This window comes from Camellia sinensis, chromosome 3 (genome assembly GCF_055761805.1).
Source record: "Camellia sinensis isolate YWXY chromosome 3, ASM5576180v1, whole genome shotgun sequence".
Lineage (NCBI taxonomy): Eukaryota > Viridiplantae > Streptophyta > Magnoliopsida > Ericales > Theaceae > Camellia > Camellia sinensis.
Window position 1 is genome coordinate 214646847 of NC_138963.1, and position 19321 is coordinate 214666167.

General features: G+C 29.4%; 2 protein-coding genes across 3 annotated transcripts; both read right to left on the bottom strand.

The window, feature by feature from the left end:
• Positions 1-693: 693 nt before the first annotated feature.
• Positions 694-7688, bottom strand: CYP722A1 (cytochrome P450, family 722, subfamily A, polypeptide 1). Of its 2 annotated transcripts, XM_028232146.2 has the most exons (10): positions 7351-7688; positions 6343-6664; positions 3494-3643; positions 2437-2638; positions 2249-2328; positions 2098-2184; positions 1630-1708; positions 1401-1507; positions 1182-1300; positions 694-1069 (listed from the first exon to the last, which is right to left on the bottom strand). In XM_028232146.2, the coding sequence occupies exons 1-10, from the start codon at positions 7611-7613 to the stop codon at positions 973-975; spliced, it is 1506 nt and encodes a 501-aa protein (XP_028087947.2). In that variant the 5' UTR covers positions 7614-7688; the 3' UTR covers positions 694-972. The 2 variants fall into 2 exon arrangements, with proteins under 2 accessions (XP_028087947.2, XP_082778351.1); XM_082922225.1 differs by lacking the exon at positions 3494-3643 and having other exon boundaries at positions 7351-7674.
• Positions 7689-8652: 964 nt separating this feature from the next.
• Positions 8653-17900, bottom strand: JMT (jasmonic acid carboxyl methyltransferase). Its single transcript, XM_028232148.2, has 4 exons — positions 17744-17900; positions 16514-16936; positions 10322-10594; positions 8653-9240 (listed from the first exon to the last, which is right to left on the bottom strand). Exons 1-4 carry the CDS (start codon positions 17816-17818, stop codon positions 8851-8853), a joined length of 1161 nt encoding a protein of 386 aa, XP_028087949.1. The 5' UTR covers positions 17819-17900; the 3' UTR covers positions 8653-8850.
• Positions 17901-19321: the final 1421 nt, after the last annotated feature.

Consider the following 19321-nt stretch of genomic DNA (forward strand, 5'->3'; position numbering starts at 1 on the left):
ATATGTATTGGGATAAAGTTTCGGACCCCAGTGGGGTGCTGGGAGTCCCTTCCCATTGGTCTAAAAAAAATTTTTTTTTTACTTTTTTTTATTTTGTTTTCAGCCAATGATAGGCCAACACGTGTCACTGAGAGGTCACTGGGGCCACCTCCACTGGAGTATGTAGCATTACTGTATATATAGTGAGTTCATTACAAATAAAATGATTAAAAAAATAGTCATAATGAGAACAAATTTAATTCATTAATTGCATTGAATATTTAATCAAGAAATTTTGTCGCTTTGTTTGGTTGTTCTCTAAGACGGCCAACTGCCGGGTCATCATACTTTTTTAGTGCTATTAACACATTTTTATTATGGTTGAATGTTACAGGGGAAATTTAAATTCAGTGGAGGCTTTAAATGGCAATGCATATGCTTTTAATACATTCCAAATTTAATGACATGTACCAGATATTACCTACACAAACTAACCCGAATACTGACTAAATCATCAAATATATATACATATGTGGTATAAAATATCGTTTATACAAACTTGTTTGGGATAAATTAAAAAAATCAAAAAATTATTAAAAAAGTTAAAAAATCTATATTATTTAAGAGTAGCTGGTGGGGAAGTCATTAGGACAAAATTATTGTTTTGCCTTTTGAATTTAACTATCCAAAAAGTCAAAATGTTAAAAGTGAAAAGGATAAAATTGTCATTTTGATTTTATTATAATATTTTATTATACATCTTTTTATAAACAGTCAAAACGTTATCTCAAAAATGCATATTTTTTTCTCTATTTTTTAAACCAAAAAGTCAAAAAAATGCACTTATATAGTACATCCCAAACAACTACTAATTCATATGATTGGTAAAACCTGCCTAATTACATTTTTAAGATCTCACTAATTATAGTTTTATTATATATATATATATATATATGCAATGTCCATTAATTTGAGTAATAATATACTCTATAGCTACTTAATACGGATAACGTGTATAGGGCAACCGCTTTTTAATCTTGAGAAAAGTGCCCACTTCTCAATGCTTGAATCCGAGTCAATCACCTTCCACCTGATCACATCAAAGTCATGGTTTTGCTGGTTAATTACTTACTATATAGTTTATTTTTCTTTGTTCTTCACAGATTTTAATATCAATTGCCAGACAATTATGTAGAACTCACTTGTAAGTGGTGACAAGACGGTGGAGAAAAACTAGCATCATAGCCCTAGCCAAATTCATCCCCAAACATGTCCTCCCTCCTTGTCCAAATGCTAAGAAGCTATATGGTTTCGATTCATCCTGTTAAAATTAGATAATCAAAACATTTTTAAAAATATTTATACAGTAATAATAAATATTAAAAAAAATAAAAAAAACAATTGCATGAAAAAAAACTTACATCAAACCTGGATGGAATGAACTTGCTAGGATCATTGTAAACTGAAGGATCAAGGTGTACTGATCTGGCATCAATATTAATGTTCCACCCTTTCTTGATCTTATATCCTACAATAAAATTGAAAACAGACAGAGACACACCCACCCACACAAAAGACAGTTGGAACTCCAGGGAAAATTTTAAGTAAGGTAAATTTTATCAATCATGTGAGTTTAATTAGAAAACAAACCATGAATCTCACAGTCCTGCAGTGCTAATCTTGGGAGCCATGGTACTACAGATGCCATCCTCAACGATTCTTTAACAATCTGTTTGTAACTATTTATTTATTTATTTATAAATGAATCCACTAAATATGTTTCACTCATAGTCTATTCTATGGTCCTGTTTGGTACAGCTTAATTTCAGCTTATTTCAGCTTTCAGCTTAATTTAAGCTATTTTGATGTGTTTTGTTTAGCTTAACAATACAGCTTATAACTTTTTGTAAGTCAGAAATCAACTTATTTTTTGAATGGGGGAGGAGAAGCTTAATTTATAAGTCAAAAATCAACTTGTGTTCATAATTATAAGTTATAAACTGTTAAGGTACAAGGTATAAGCACTTTCTCACAGCTCTACCAAACAGGGCCTATGCCCAACACTAGACTTCTGTCACGAAACCAAGCATATCTCAAATTCATTGTTTGGATATATACCTTAGAAGCGTATGGCATGTAATTAAGATCATCTAGCGTAAGGAATGACTCGGATGAAGATTTTTTTGCCAAGGACAGTTGCTCAGCCTGTTCAATAAACAAACCATGAGTTTTGGTTTTCATAAAACTATGTCTTCATTGTGGTAACTACCTCAAGTATGCGAAGGACGTCTTGATTTTCATCCAAATACTTGACCATCCATGTAATTGCGCTAGCAGTTGTGTCCTGACCTGCATGAGCATATGCAGGGGTGTTGTTGTCATAAGCAAATTACTAGTAATATAACATGGGAGTGGCAGCTAATTAGGGGGGTGTAAAAAAATGAATTAAGAGTTAACCTGCAATAATCATGGTTAAGATGTTGTCCTTAATCTCTAAATCAGATAGTGATGGTGATGGGGATTGGGCTTCATCATCATATGCTTTATCATCATCTTCCATGAGAAGGTGTTGGAGGAAATCATCATGATTTACTTCTTCTAAGTTTCTTCTTCTTTGACTAATCATCTTATCCAGTGTGCCCATGATTCTTTCTCTTGCCTGATTCATCATTTTCTTTCTTATTTCATCATATATTCACTGAAACCAAGTTTCATTTATTTGTTCTCTCCATGCATGAGTCCTAATTTCTTCAAAATCACCCAACAATAAAGAAAATGGAAGGGCAAATAAATAAATCCAGCCCATTAATATGGGCACTACCTATTTGTCTAGTTCTCTTTGGCAGTTTTGGGCTGGGCCCATGTAAGAAAAGGCCAATAAACCCTACTTTGTCCCTAAAATTTAGGCCAAGTTTGGGAAGACTAAAAAAGTGCACTTTTTGGACTAAAAAATTAAGGTTGAAAATATGGATGTTTGGGTTAACTTTTTGACTTTTTATTGAAAAATGTGTAATAAAAAATTGTAAAAAATGATTTGTAAGGAAAAATTTAAATTGGGAGTTGTGCAGCCGTAATTGTTGACTTTTGGTGAATAGTATTAACTTTTTAACTTTTTGAGTAACTTTTTGACTTTTTGACTTTTTTGGAAGTACCCAAACTTGGCCTTATTTTTATAATTTATTTTTTTCTTCAAAATATTGTGATATAAAAGGCAAAAACATGGGTGGTTTAAAACTTTGGAGATTAAATTAACACAAAACTAGTACTTTAAAGATCATAGGAGTATTTTATTACTATTCAATTAATAAGTTTAGATGACCATCTGAAATTGGTTTTTTTTTTTTTTTTGGTGAAATTGAAAACTTTTTAATGGTGGAATTAAAAAAATAGTTTAAAAAACAAAAACAAAATAACACAATGAATATTTTAATCACCATGTACATGTATTTTTAGTTGGGGCTTGAAAGCCCATTAGATAAGGACTGCATGGATGAATTGATGGGCTTTTATTTACCTGGAGGCCTCTATGGAATCTAGTCCAAGGTAACCTCAATGGGAACGCTAGCATAGCCTTACAAACCAGACCAACATCTTTTCCCAACATTTCTACTTCTTCTTCTCCCTCCAAACTCATCAACATCTTGCACATTGCCTCAAAGGTAAACTTACACCATACAAAAATTCAAAACCACAAACACATTTAGCTTGACAAAATGGAATCAAATTAATTATAACAGTTTTTAATAAACTAATTATGATGGGTTTCACCAACAAGTATAAGGGTGCCAAAAATAAATAAATAAATAATAAAATATTGGCGATAATAATTGATAAATTATGAAAACTAAAATATGTAAAAAAAAAAGTGTAATGCTACACTTACCACCTTGTTATACCACTTTTAGAATACGACCTCATCTGTCATCACATCATTAGTGTGGTGTAATAGGTCACATCACTCATTTCATCTCCAACGCAAGTGTTAACACATAAGATGATATATTAAATGTAGTATAAAAATGTGATAAGTGTAAAATTAGTCTAAAAAAATTAAAAATGAGTATTAAGTGTAATATTTTTTTATTTAATCAGATCTATTTTCTTTTTAGATGTATCTAAAGGTTAAATATTTGTGAATTTTACTAAATACAAAATATAAAAATTCAATACATTTTTTTTTTTAGTTTATTGAATTTTTGTAAAAAAAAATTATAAATATTTTACTTTTTAATGCATATAAAAACACAAAAACTTAAAAAATCATATTTAAAAACTAAAACCTAAATAGGGTGACTATATTTAAAAAATGGACATTTATTCATAAATCTTTATTCACCTACTTATATTTCACTTAATCTAAATTATTTTTTTATATCCTAATAAATCTTATGGGTGACATAATTAAATAATAATACTCACATTAACAGTATAAATGTTCTGTAATATGAATATTCATACTGTAATATATAAATATTCACATTACCAAATTGCCAAGTGTTTTAAAAATATTTTTAAGGATAAAATTGTCCATATAATACCTTAAATATGAGAATTAGAATTTAGTAGATCAAATGTCCAAATTATAAGACTTATTAAAATACAAGAATATGTTATGGATTAAATGGGATACAAGTGTTTAAAAAAAAAAAAATCTTAATAAATATTGTATAATGTATACCTATAATAAATATACAAAAAATAATAACAAATATATTCGGGAAAAGGGAGGGATAGGTATAGTTTTTAAAACATATTATAGATTATAATTTAACAGATTATAAATTATGACTTTAATCTATTCACTACTTGTCTACATTTCTCATAAATAATAGTAATAATAATAATAATAATAATAATAATAATAATAATAATAATAATAATAATAATTCATAGTCTATTTGGGTCTTTTTCTTTTTTTTTTTTTAAAATAAAAAAATCTAAGAGTATCACCTTAAATTAATATGTCCATAGCAAAAGCTGATAATCAGAAGCAAGGGGTAAGCAGCTTATCAGAATTAACCTTTTTGAGTTAAAATAAATTATTAGAATTAGAAACTGTTTAAAATAAGTTTAACCAAACAGTCTAAAATAATTTTTTCAAAACTAGAATCAATAATGTGTTTGGTAACGTTTACGTTTTCAATTTATATTTACAAAAATTTTATAAACTGGTTTTTGTTTATTTTTTGTTTATTTTTAGAAAAACATAAATTGCAAATGCGTTTGGTAATTGACAAAATGTTTAAAAAAATTTAAAAATATAAAAAGAGTGAGAAATAGCAAGTGGTGGCAAGTGGCGGCGGAAGACAGTGGTGGAAAGTGATGACGGTAGGTGGTGGGTAGCTGGTGGTGGCGGGTGGGTGGTGGTGGTGGTAGTGGTGGGTGGGTGGGTGACGATGGCGGGTGGTGGTGGTGGTAGTGGTGGGTGGGTGGGTGACGATGGCGGGTGGTGGGTGGTAGCGAGTGGGGGGAGGTGGTGGTGGTGGTGGCAGCGGGTGGCAGGTGGGTGGCGGATGGGCGGTAGTGGTGGCAGGTAGGTAGTGGGTGGTAGTGGTGGGTGGGTGGGTGACGGTGGCGGGTGGTGGGTGGTAGCGAGTGGGTGGTGGTGGTGGCGGCGGGTGGTGGGTGGTGATAGTGGGTGGGTGGGTGACGGTGGCAAGTGATGGGTGGTAGCAAGTGGGTGGTGGTGTTGGTGGTGGCGGCGGGTGGTGGGTGGTGGTGGTGGTGGGTGGGTGACGGTGACGGGTGGTAGGTGGTGGTAGTAGTGGTGGGTGGTGGCAGGTGGGTGGCGGGTGGGTGGCAGGTGTGTGGGTGGTGAGTGGTAGTGGCAAGTAGGTGGCGGATGGTGGTGGTGGCGGGCGGTGGATGGTAGTGGAGGGTGGTGGGTGGTGGTGGCAAGTGGTGGTGGGGGTTGGTGGTGGTGGTGGTGGCGGAAGACGGTGGTGGAAAATTGTAGCGGGTGGTGGCTAGTGTTGGGTGGTAAAAAAAAAAAAAAAACTGAAAACTCAAAATGAAAACACATTTTTTGTGTTTTTATTTTTTGGCCAAATTTATAAACTGAGACCACTGATTTATAAATTAAAAATTTTACCAAACAAGTCTTTATTTGAGTTTTTAAAATTTTTGTAAATATAAACAGAAAACGTAAGTGTTACCAAACGGTACCTAAGTTAACCAAAATAAGCCGCACCAAACACCCCAAAACCAGGAGATGAGGAAAATCCAACCCGCACAACTGTTTCAATGGGTCAAAAAAACCCACCCAGAGCCCAAAGAAAGCCTTCTTTTATAAATATATATATATATATATATATATATGTTTGGGGCTCAAAGAAAGCCTCCTTTTTTGTTTATTTAACCTACCTTGAGGGCTTGGTCCAGTACCACTACAGTGCCTTGACGTTCCCAGCCAGTAAGTTGATTTATAATTAGTTGATCAAACTGTTTGACAAAATGCGTGAGAGAACTTTTAGAGAACAAATTGGAAAGGCGGTTGCGGATGAACTTGTGTTGTTGTTGGGGAGCACAGAGCAAACTTTGATCTCCAACTACCTCTGCAACCGACCTTATGTATCTCTTGGTGAATCTTCCCAATTCATTGTTTAGTATTGTCTTTGCTGATTCAGTGCTCGAAACAAATACATGTGTCTCTCCAAATATATTGGTTTTGAAGCACTTCCCATACCTGCTACAAACAAAATTCAGTATCACTCAGTGGCGTCAACTCTAGAATTTTTTATTTTAAAATTTTACAATTACAAGTTCTGTAGAAAATAAATCACATCTAGTAATGTTTTTCATCTATATTATTAAATTATTAATAATTATTTTGACAAAAATATTTATAAATACATTGACTTTTACAATTGTTCTCTACAAATTTTCATATTTTTAAATCTTTGGATAATATTTTATTATTAATTCTATAAAGTAAGATATTTTTTGATTAATTTTGGTGGAGTGGGCCAGGTGTTCAAAATTTTGGTAAAGTGAGCTAAACCAGCAATTATAGTGCTCTAATTTGATCTTTTAAGGTTTGGACTATAAATTATAGGCTATAATTCATACATCTCTCGCTAGGAGATTAGTGGTTCGAATCTTTGCACTTGTGTGTGTCTTATTCCTACTTTAGGAGTTTCTTTTCATATTGATTATATGTTGTATTTGATTTCCATTACTAAGATTGTAATTAATTGAGTTTTATTATAATATCTTATATATGAATCAAATTTAAAAAAAAAAAAAAAAAAGAGTTACAAATGAGCTAAGTCGAACTCGAGCTCAAGTCGAGTTCTAACAAAATGATCTAGTTGATCAAAGATTTGAAAAGTTTGAACACGAACCTAAAAGAAAATAAATGGAACTCATTACCTAAGTCTGCGAACCTCTACAAAGTCATAGAAGCCCTTGCTACTATTGATGGCAGCCATAAACTGCAAGGTTTCTCCTATCAATGGCAATCCTCGATTGCCTGGTGGAATCTGAACCGTTGATTCTGGAGGACTAGTACTATGCCATAAGAAGATCTTTGCTATTATTTGAAATATCAACCATAACAAGATTGCATAGATCATTGTGTAAAAACAACTACTAAGCCATGTTGATGAATCTTGAAGCAGAACCAGCTGCCGCATTTTTTTGGTTGTTCAAAACTCTTGCTCTTGGCTGAATGCAATGTATCATAGAACATACATACATACATTTATTTAAATCTAAATATAAATATCAAGAATTGCTAAGATCATGATGAACACTCCAACATCTCAGCATTGTGCAGTGAATAGGAGGGCCACGTGTACGGTTAGTAGAGGATCAGAGTGGAGTGTGTTTTCGCTGGCCGACAGGCTTTGAGGTCATGCATTACATTCATTCGTGTTTCCACTTTCAATCTCAGTGCCCTCTTATAAGTTATACTGATTCAATCATACTGATTCCACCGGACCAAAATTATTAGATATTGCTTAAATATGACATTGTTTTTATCATATTTTTGATAAATAAAAAATTACAGTACACATTAAATAAATTATTTTTTATTTTTAATTACTTAAACAAAAGTGATTTAGCATATTTTACTTGTAAAATTTTTCATTCCGTAATTGATTAAAAACACTAAATTTTTTTTTGTCACATGATGATTTGAGATTACTAAATAATTACATGAATCACAAATCATATTTTTTTTTTTAATTTTTTGATTTTTAAGTGTGGCTTATCGTCAGCATCACCAAGTATCAATATGCAAATGGGCTCATAGATATCCAAACTCCAATGACAGTCACACTTTTTTTTTTTTTTTTATAACCGAGTGTCCGGGCCAAATGACAGTCACACTTGGCTAGACAAACAATTGATGATGTAGCATATTTTAAGATATTTTTGATATTTATAATTTGTATTATATAATAAGTGGGGTCAATAATGGTGTCATAACTAGTATTGATACACTAGTTAGTACATTAATTGATATATGTAACACCACTATTTTTTTTATTTAATAATTCAACAGCTGGCGTGAGCGACCTTTTATTTATGCTCTTCAACTCTTTTTGTCTAACAAGTAGCTGCACAGTGATCACTACAAATATGCACCATTATTTTATTCTAAAAGAAAAGCACTAATTTTAAATCATAAAGAAAAAAAAAAAGAAGAAAAGAAATGTTGCACGCAGATTACTTGATTTTCTTATCATAAACACAACTACGTAAGTTCATTTATTTATAATTTTACTTCTAAAACAAAAAAAAAAAAAACAAAAAAAGTTTATCTAGAAACATACGAAACAAATATAGAATTGAACACAGAAAATACATCCAATTATTTTTTGTGCCTGATTTCTGTGTTGTGTTCAATCGTTTTGATTTCATTGATTAGGGCTTTCTTGTGAAGGAAACAACCAAATCAATGTACTTGGTTCTGTTTCTGGACAAGTGATCATCCACAATCTCACTGTATCTCCTAAACAATTCATCCATGATTGATCTTCCAAAATGAGATGCCAGCATGGACTCAACCACGGCTCGAATGGTCTTAGCCACTCTCTGCCCACTTGACAGCATTGGTTCGAACCCGGTCTTCTGGTCTTGGGCTACAGAAGAAGAATTGCTTGAGACTTGACCACCATCCCAATCAATTTCAAAGGCCTCCAAACGATCTATGATGAATGAGCCTTCTGCTTGGACCACTGCCTTTAATTCTTCTGGGCATGGAGCATAGTAGGGGGCATTGAAGGAATCAAGCTTTTCCTCTTCAACTAGGCCCTGCAAAAAATAAAAAATAAAAAATAAAAAATAAATTGTGGACAAAAGAATATGTTAAACATCACCTAAATATTTTATTAAATTTTTTTACTTACTATATCACTTCTAATGTGAAATGGTAGGTTCTACCAACTTTTAAATGTGATGGATCTCACATACATATATCATTTATTATGTAAAGAGTGAATTAAATACAGTGATTAAAAAAAGGAAAATGCTATGGATCCCAAACAAATTACCAAATTTTTTACCAAACCTCTCACATGGGTGTGAGATCCACACAAATCAAATGTGTGTGGGTCCCACACCCATGTGAGAGATTTGGTAGAAAATTTGGTAATTTGTTTGGGGTCCCTAGCATAACTCTTAAAAAAATTATTTTGGACAAAAATATCAATGTTGTGAATTTGAATAACATTTTGATTTTTTATAAGTAATTCTATATATCTGGAAAAATATTTAGAAATGTACACATACATACAAATACAATGAATCCTGCATTTGTTTGTTTTTATCTTCTTACACACTTTCTTTGTGTTTTATTTTTATTTTTATTTTACTTTTAAGCTAGATGGTACTTATATTTTTAGTATCAAGTGGGACTCAATTTTTCAACATAAATTTTTTAATATAATTTTTTTAATGCATCTTGGATCGTCTCTCATTGTGACTACGTTAAAATGATTTTATTGTATCTATATATGTCAACAAATGACATAAAAAGCAAACAAAATTACATTAAAATACAATTTTTTTTTATTTATTTTAAGTTACACATTCAAAACGATTATCACTTTATCATTGAAGAGAAATGTCCAACAAAAAATGTTGATACATATAAAATTACGTATTTAGGATTCTAGTTTAAAATGTGTATTTAGATTCAATTCTTGTAGAGTGGAATTGACTCCTACAATGAATCTAGATCAAATATTACTTTAATATGAATAAATTTCTAGAAATACATTTTGTTTTCTTGGTAGGTAGGTACTCTTTTTGTGTACATAATTATTTATTTTTATTTTTTCAAACATTATTATTAATCAAAACATTGGTAAGTAAAGCTTAGAAAAGCGGGTACCTGAGAAGCCATGGACATTAAAGCTTGAGCTAAGAGTTCCCAGTGGTAGCAACTCTCTTCAGTACAAGGGTCTGCACATCTCCTTCCCATGAATGACAACACCATGCGTCCTCCCCCAACCATTTCTTCGGAACGAGACTCTAAAAACTTGGAGAAATCATTCTGAAACTGCGATGAGTAACCCTCCAATACGCATTTCGGGCTCGTCTTTGATATGTAAATCTTTCCTTTGTTTAGGTGTGTGCTAACCTTGCTCTTCAGACTTGGTGGAACCTGTTAGAGTAATTCCATACAAAAATTGATTTTTTTTTTTCTTCAAAATTTCTAATTAATAAACAGAAGTTTGAATTTTTTTACTCGTGTGACATTGTAGGTATTCCCACCCATGAGAAGCCACAACATTGACTAATAAAAGTGAATTGTCATTTATCTCTTACCTACTTAAACAAAAATAAATCAATAATTTTTAAATCATCACGTAAACAATGTTATATGATGTTTCAGAACAAATGAAAAATTAACTCATAAACATGTGTTACCCACATTAATGATTATAGGCTAGACTCGTTGTCTTTGTATCATTTTCAATATATTTATTTAGTGAAATTCTACATTATTTCTAAGCTTTGTAGGATGACATTTTATACTTCCTAATATTATACAAGGAGAAGAAAAAAAGTACTTTTAAAATAAAATGTATAAATTAGGTTTATTTTAGTTGTAACTCGAGAAATTTAAATTTTTCACCATACATTTAAGTTTTTATTTTTTAAAATTAGGAGGAGCGGAAAGTAGCATCACACAACAAATAACATGCAAATCCAAAAGTTATACATAGTAAAGTATATTTTATCTACTAAATCAGTTTTTAATATTAAACTACGTTTTCAAAATGCACAACGTTATCTTCATGAAAACTTATAGAGTTATGTTAAGGATTCCAAATAAATTATCAATTTTTTTATCAAATCTCTCATATGAGTGTGAGATCCACACACACCCATATGAAAGGTTTAATAAAAAATTTAATAATTTATTTAAGTTTATAACATTTTCCAAACTTATAAGTAATCTTGAAGTATACACGATTTTCTCCATAAATAAAAAATTACAAAACATAGTGAATCGTTCCTTAGGTCCTAACTACCCATTGATTAGGTGAATATTAAATGATGGTACGAAATTATTAATGAATAATTGAAGTGCGTAGGTAGAGCATAAAACACAAGCTGTTGTGGGGTGCATAGGCATCTGAATGTATGCCTTCTCCTAGCAAATATATACATGGTATCTCGTAATATTAAGATTCGTTTGTCAATTATATATTTTAATTAAAAAATTATTATAAATTATTACATTATTTCTTTTCTTGTTTTAATATATCTATTCATAAAAATTCAAAAAATTATTAAAATAGTATATTCCCCCAACAAAACCTAATTAATAATTTTGCTTTTTTACATTTGCATATGTACTTTTTGTCCATAAAAAAGCCATCAACTTGTTTGGTTTGAATTTTTAGAATTTCCTTTTTTAAAAATTAAAATTTTTTATTTTCTATATTTTTTTATTTTCACAGAACTTTTTGTAATATTCTAAGCAATTTTTTTTTAATATTTAGATATACCTAATATAATACACTTAAAAAGTATAATATTTGTGAAAAAAATCTTTAAAATTTTACTAAATATCAAAAAATACAAAAAAAAATTACGAAAATTCAGTACATTTTTTATATTCTTTTGCATTTATTGATTTTTAAAAATATTTTAATTTTTAGATATATTTAATTAAGGTGCATCTAAAAAAGAAAAAAAAAATTTAAAAATTTAAAAATATATAAAAAATAAAAAATTCAATTTTCAAAAAATTAAAACCAAACACACCAAATGACATTGGACAGATTGATTAGATGTAATCTTTTATATTTAAATTTTTTTTGTTCTTTTGTACTTAATGCATTCTTAATCGTACAATTATACCTTAAGATATTCAAACTTGTTGGGTTTACCTGTACTTGGATGGCATTCCTTTATGCTTTGGATAACTTTGAGCCCAACATTCCGAAGGATTTCAAATTACAGTTTGAAGATTTAGACAAATAATCTATGATTTACACGATGTAATTTTCTTCCTATTATAAATATTTTTAATAAAAAAAACTTTAAATATCAAAGTTGTCTCTCCACACTATTTTGGATGAGATTTTTATTTGAAAATTCGATTTATTCAACATTTTCCTATTGGCTTTTGTTGTGATATTACATTTGTACTCTCTGGAAAACACTCTCAAATCCTTGAGAACTTATTTTCTTTCCTCATTTTTTTGTTTTGTTTTGAAGAAGCTATTTAATGGTTTTTGGAGCACACTATCAAAGGAAAGACACTTGTTTTGTTGTCTCCACAAAAAAAAATAAAAATAAAAAATGTGACGGATCCTACTATTTTAGCTAATAATTTTAAGTTGAAACAGGACATGACTTATTTCTAGAGCAAAATAGAAAATATTATTTCTCTTTTGTTCTAAATCGTATCCCTATCATATATCGAAGTTAAAAAATGCACAAACGGAGAGATAATTAAGACAAAGAAGTACGAGATGATGAGGAATAGAGATTCCTATGTGCAAATCCACATATATCCAAATTTCTCGCACCATCGTACTCTTTAGTCTCATTGAGGGGCCACACCACAATTAATAATGGTCCCATTATTCACCCAAAAAAAAATAATGGTCCCATTTGTTTTTGTTTTTTTTTTTTTTGAGAAGTCCCATTTGTTAAGATATCTCATCCCTTCATCATCTATGGATTGTGAATGAAGTGAAGCCAACTTTGGCAAAATCAAGGAGTTGTAGCCTAAATTGTTAATTATTTCACTATCAAGTCTCTCCTAAAGATAGGTATTGGATTTCATTCTTGAGAGTAGATGTGAGATAAGATTCAAGTGTTTGTTAAGAGATGGTTCAAATCTAATTTAACGACAAATTAATGATTTTCGGCCATAATAATAATAAGTAATAAAATAATAAAAACAACTTCGGCAACCTGCAGTTGCAGACTAGCAGAATCCTAAAACTAGTAAAAAGGACACAAATTGGTTGGTTTCAACAATTCAATCAGAGATTAAAATCTCTACCAACAAAATAAAGAAAAGAAAAGAAAGAAAATAGAATACATCTGATATGTAGTAAAAGAGTTTTAATTATAAACTTTAAAAAAATAAATAAATAAATAAAAACGTATGCACATACTGTATGTGCCATTTTATATCTAAAGTTTTGAATTATTTACGCAATAAAATATGATTTGCTTTTAAAAATAGATTGTCAATTATTTATTGACTGTTGCACGTTTATTCATAACAGAAAATTCAGTGTAATATTATGCTGCCATTTAGCTAGTAAGCTGGATTAAAAAAGTATAAAAATTAAATAAATTAATAAAATAAAATTAATTTAATCAAATTAAATTAGTCAAAAAAAATTTAAATGTCAACCGTTCTTCCCAAACCACAACTCCATTAATTTTTTCAACAACCAACAACCTTAGTAGAAGTTATTGGTTGGTTCTGAATTGGTAGGGGCTTAGGTTGGCAAAACTTGCCCATCATCTCAACCCAGATTTTTGAAAAGAGTGGTGTGACGTTATTTAATATATTATTTTTATTTTTATTTTTATTTTTAATGAGATGAAAATAGAGAGAGATAACTTTGCTTGGTTCCCATTTTTTAAAACAGTTTTCAGAAAATTTTACATTCTTATTTTCTGTGTTTTTTTTGTTTTTACTGAATTTTCTTAATATTTTATTCAAATTTTTTACTTTTTAGACACACCTAACATAAATACACCTAAAAATTAAAAAAATTGTAAAAAAAATCTTTTAAAAATTCACTAAATATCAAAAATATAAAAAAAAATACAAAAATTTAGTACATTTTTTGTATTTTATGTATTTCTTAATTTTTTAAAATATTTTTTCACAATTTTTTTACTTTTTAGACTCATCTAAGTAAGGTGCATCTAAAAAAGTAAAAAAATGTTTAAAATTTTAAAAATTTAAAAATATTCGCTAAAAACAAAAAAACACGAAAATCAAAAAACTCAATTTTCAAAAAATTTAATTCAGAAAACTCAAACTAAACACAGTGAATAAGAGTGTGAATCACTCGTTATATATGATTTATTTTATATTATTAGGAATTAGGAATAGATTAAGAATGTTTAATTAAAATGCCTAAATATTTTTCTTTTGAAAAACAATTTCTTCTTTAGATTTTTGCATGGTTCCCAAGGGACTCTGATGGATCTAGGGAATGTGGGGGCGGTTACATCTCGAAAATTTGTAAAAATTATATTATATTAGTAATTAGTAAAATAATTTTAAAAAATAAAAAGTTATGAGTGATTTTGTTTCTCAAAAATTCGAATTCTAGATCCATTCTTAACTGTCTGGGTTGGCCATTGGCCTTTAATAGTAGTGCATTTTGATAAAAAAATAAAAAATAAAAAATAAAAAAATTGAGCAATGATATATAAAGAAAAGCTTATACATCATTTTTATTTATACATAATAATATGATTCAATATAAGTCATTCATTTAAAAAAAAAAAAAACTTACTAAGATCATATTTATTTGCTAAAATAATATTGCTATATCATTTTTCTACTTTATTTCATATAAATTTTATACATGAATAAGTATTTTAAAATTTTTAGGGTAAATTACAAATACAACTCTTTAAATTTGTTTAAAATACGAATCACTCTATGTTATTATTGTTTAGAAATGACAATAATAAAACAAAATGGGTTCGATCTTCTTTCATATTGGAATTTTAATATGTTTGAAGGACCGTACGATTCAATATGGGTCTCATTTCGATAATTCGAATTGTTCATTTTGTAAAGCTCGCAATTTATATTATCTATGAAAAAAATTAGAATAATCTGATAATGGTAACCTTTTCATTTTTATCACATTTATCTCTAAAAAAATAGATGGTATATTTCAAATATATATTTGTCGTTTATTTTTTTGAAGACAAATACAATAAAATAAAAATTTTATAATTATTTGATTGAACTAATTTTTTTTTTGTAAATACTATACATTGTGAACTTTACAAAATGAATGATTCAAATTATCGAAATGAGACTTGTGTTAGACCTTACACACCTCTCAAATTTTATTATGTTGAGATTCCACTACGAGAGAAACCTAAACCAACAAAATGTTATGGTTATGATAATTTCCCATCTTACTTATGATAGTTTTTTTTTTTTTTGGGGGATTCAATAGTGTTTCATTGTCACCCTTGTGGTTCACGGACTGAACCTTTATTTATAATTATGACGTCGACTTGGATTGTAATGGCGGTCCCCTCCCCTGCCTCTTTCAAGTATGTGATTGAGAAATTTCAACAAACAACGAGTAAGCCTTAAAATACTTATGCCCAAAAATTAGGGTAAATTATAATAAAAAAAAGTCGAGCTTTTTCCTCCATCTCTGTCTTATTCAGTTAAGAGAATATGGATAAAATTTTTAGATTCAAATCTACATATTCAAATCGTTATATATCCCTCATTATAATTACGTTTCGTCTCATTTTCGCGGCATGAGATGAATCTCATGACCTGAAAATGAGGCGAAACAAAGTTACGACGAGAGAGATATAAGGATTTGAACATATTAGTTTGAATCTGAAAATTTTGTCCAGATTTCGTCAGCTGAATGAGACGGAGACGGACGGAGAGAATAAATTAAAACACAAAAGTAACATTAGGATTTTAATTGTTACAATTGAAATTCTGAAATTTAAATTGAAAAATATGAGAAACTCTCAGACTTTTTTTACAATTTGCCCCAAAAAATTACCAACAATAATAAAATCGAAAGCATTACAAAATAAATATTTAAAATTAGAATTTACAACATATCATAAAATAAACCTTTAAAGGGAACAATTTATAACTAGAAACTTATTTGAAATATTGAAAAAAATAAGAGTATAAATTAAAACATAGAGGACAAAAATTAAGCAACTATGTTATAAATATAGATTAAAAAAACCAAAATTTGTTGAATTAATCTCCCTGCGTGATACAGTTTCCCCTTCTCTTATTTCATTCTCATCGATCAAAAAAAAAAAAAAAAAAAAATTGTAAGAGAGGTAAAAGTGGTGAAGTAACCTGAGAGAGCCAATGGAGACTAGAAGAGGAGTGAACAAAATGCAGACTCTTGCTCGGATACAGCCTGCCGTAGAAAGAACCCGGCATCCCCGATATAAAACAGCGGTCGAAACAGCCACCTTTCTCTTCCTTCAACTTGCTGTAGAACTCCGGCAACGACTCAAATAAGTAGTTGAAGTCGTTCCCGGGAAGATCATTCAATGACACCCTCAACTCCGGTAATGGTCGACCCATACGGTGGTTTGTGGCGTATACTATATCTATAATCTCCGATATCACTTCCAATGAGTTGGGTCCTGATGAGCAACCCAGGTCTGCAATGCCTATGCTCTCTGGGAAAAAGTTGTTGTTGTTGTTGCTGCTGCATAACATGTCTACTACAGCTTCCTCAATTATTGAGTTTGCAAATGACATTATTTTCCTCTGCAAAAAAAAAAAAAAAAAAAAAAAGGTTAAAATCAATTTAATGGTTCCAACTTCCATAGGTGAGAATCAGTTCCTTGTGATGGAAACCAAATGGAAAATACTATATTCTTATAGATTTTTTACGAGAATAATGTAAATGTGATATTTTTATAATGAAAATACTAGATTCTTATAAATTAGTACTTTTTCATAAAAATGACAAGGCAGTGACATAATTGTAAGTTATGATAGCATCTAGAATTTATATTGTAAGTTTTTGTAAAAAATTTCTGAGTTCCCATCTCTTTTGAAATCATGATCATAATGATAGATGCCGATTAAAAAAAAAAAATGATCATAATGATAGACATTATGTTTTTAAGAGGAAGGATTGAATTTTTTTGTTTGTATATCAAAATTCTTTCAGTAATTAATAATTCTATCCATGCAGAAAATTTATACAAAAAAGTTAACAAAAAAATCTATATGAAGAGTTCACATTGAACGACATGCAAAAATGAAGGAAACCTTAATATAATTAACTGAGAAAATGATACTAAAGTGTGGATCAATGATGGATTCCAATTTTTTTTTTTGAAAAAAGTATTATATTGAAATTTTTTAAATAATTTGAAATTATAAGGATTTGCATCCCTAAATATACTTTCGCACTCTCATAGTGATAATTCTGGATCCATCCCTGGCGTAGATCGGAGAAATTCACTCAACTAATGTTGTTATAGGCTGTTAGCTAATAAGATCTTGCAAAATACAATGGAAATGGAAGTGTTATCTATATAATGATCAATGATATAAGAACCAAACCTGGACAGTTGAATTCTTTGCATAGCTAGTCTCTCCTTCCCCTTTGTTCATGTGAAGTATTTGCATCACTTCCATCTCTCTCTCTCTCTCTCTCTCTCTCTCTCTCTCTCTCTCTCTCTCAAATTTGACTGTGATTTGTGAAGTGCATATGTAGCGATTTGTGGTAGCAGCTCTATATATAGACCACAATCCCAAAATACGCTGTGCTACCACGTGTCTCACTCACCTAAGTTGCAGCAGTGCCGGTGCCGATACTTGCATGGTGTTACATATTTAAAATGTGCGAATTTGCTTGTTTCTACTTTTCGCAAAACACTTTTCAAAAAATTTTAGTTTTTCATTTTCGTGATTTTTTATTTTTACTGATTTTTTTTAATATTTTAAGTAATTTTTTTATTTTCTAGACACATCTAACATAAATACACTTAAAAAGTAAAAAAATTGTAAAAAAAATCTTTTAAAAATTCATTAAATATCAAAAATACAAAAAAAATATAAGAATTCAGTACATTTTTTTATATTTTTATGTATTTATTAATTTTTTAAAATATTTTTTCACAAAGTTTTTACTTTTTAGATACATCTAAGTAAGGTGCATCTAAAAAAGTAAAAAAAAAATTTAAAATTTAAAAGATATTCACTAAAAACAAAAAAAAACACGAAAATAAAAAAAAGTCAGTTTTCAAAAAACTTAATCTAGAAAACTCAAACCAAACACACTGATTAATTTTTTTTAGTAACTTTTTAACTTTTTAATTAAATATGTTTGGGATAATTTTTTAGTTTTTTACGAAAAAAACGTGCAAAAAGTAGAGAAAAAAGAGAATTTTTGACTTTTTTGTATAGGTTGTTAGCTTTTTGATTTTTTTTTAGTAATTTTTTTGACTTTAGGCTAAAAAGTGATGTTGCCAAACGAGGCCTTAGTTGCCATTTGGAAATTGATTTTTTTAATTGGTTTTTTGACTTTTTAACTATTTTATCTTTGGACTAAAAGTTTGTTTGGTTTAGCTTTTTTGGCTTTTCTAACTTTTGTGAGAAAAAAAATAAAATGATTATAATTTGAGCGTGATATTTTATCTTATTGACATATTTAGCATATTTTACATTTCGAACTTTTTAGCCAAAAACCCCTAGCCAAACAAGTTTTCTGAGCATAAATCACCAAATTTAAATCTGTAATATATATTCAAAATTATGACTATTTTTCTAAGTATCTTTTTGAATATATGGCATTTATGTTATGCAAAAATATGGCCACCACAATGTCAAAGTTATTATCTCATAAATATAATAAAATATGCGTGTTTATTTCATAATAAGAGGAAATAGGATCACCTTAAAATAAAAATAAAAATAACATTTTGTTAAAAAAATTAGATTCAATTCAAGCCTAATGATGTGGTAATCAATTAGGATATTAAAGGAGGTAACATTCTCACTCATATATTCTTTAATTATTAATTAATTATATAATTAACATATCATTAAGGTTAAATAATAAATCTACAAAATAGACTTATAGATCATTTATCAAATAAAAAAAAGCTTTGTGGACCTTCGCGGGCCCAATAAATTGAA

Excerpts from the sequence above, each read along its gene's own strand:
- JMT (XM_028232148.2), bottom strand. The coding sequence starts at position 17,818 with ATGGAAGTGATGCAAATACTTCACATGAACAAAGGGGAAGGAGAGACT. Across the intron at positions 16,937-17,743 it reads CAAAGAATTCAACTGTCCAG|AGGAAAATAATGTCATTTGC; the intron begins GTTTGGTTCTTA and ends TTTTTTTTGCAG. Across the intron at positions 9,241-10,321 it reads TAATGTCCATGGCTTCTCAG|GGCCTAGTTGAAGAGGAAAA; the intron begins GTACCCGCTTTT and ends TATTTTTTGCAG.
- CYP722A1 (XM_028232146.2), bottom strand. The coding sequence starts at position 7,613 with ATGCGGCAGCTGGTTCTGCTTCAAGATTCATCAACATGGCTTAGTAGT. Across the intron at positions 2,639-3,493 it reads GATTCCATAGAGGCCTCCAG|GCAAGAGAAAGAATCATGGG; the intron begins GTAAATAAAAGC and ends ATGATGAATCAG. Across the intron at positions 1,301-1,400 it reads TCATTCCATCCAGGTTTGAT|GATGAATCGAAACCATATAG; the intron begins GTAAGTTTTTTT and ends TAATTTTAACAG.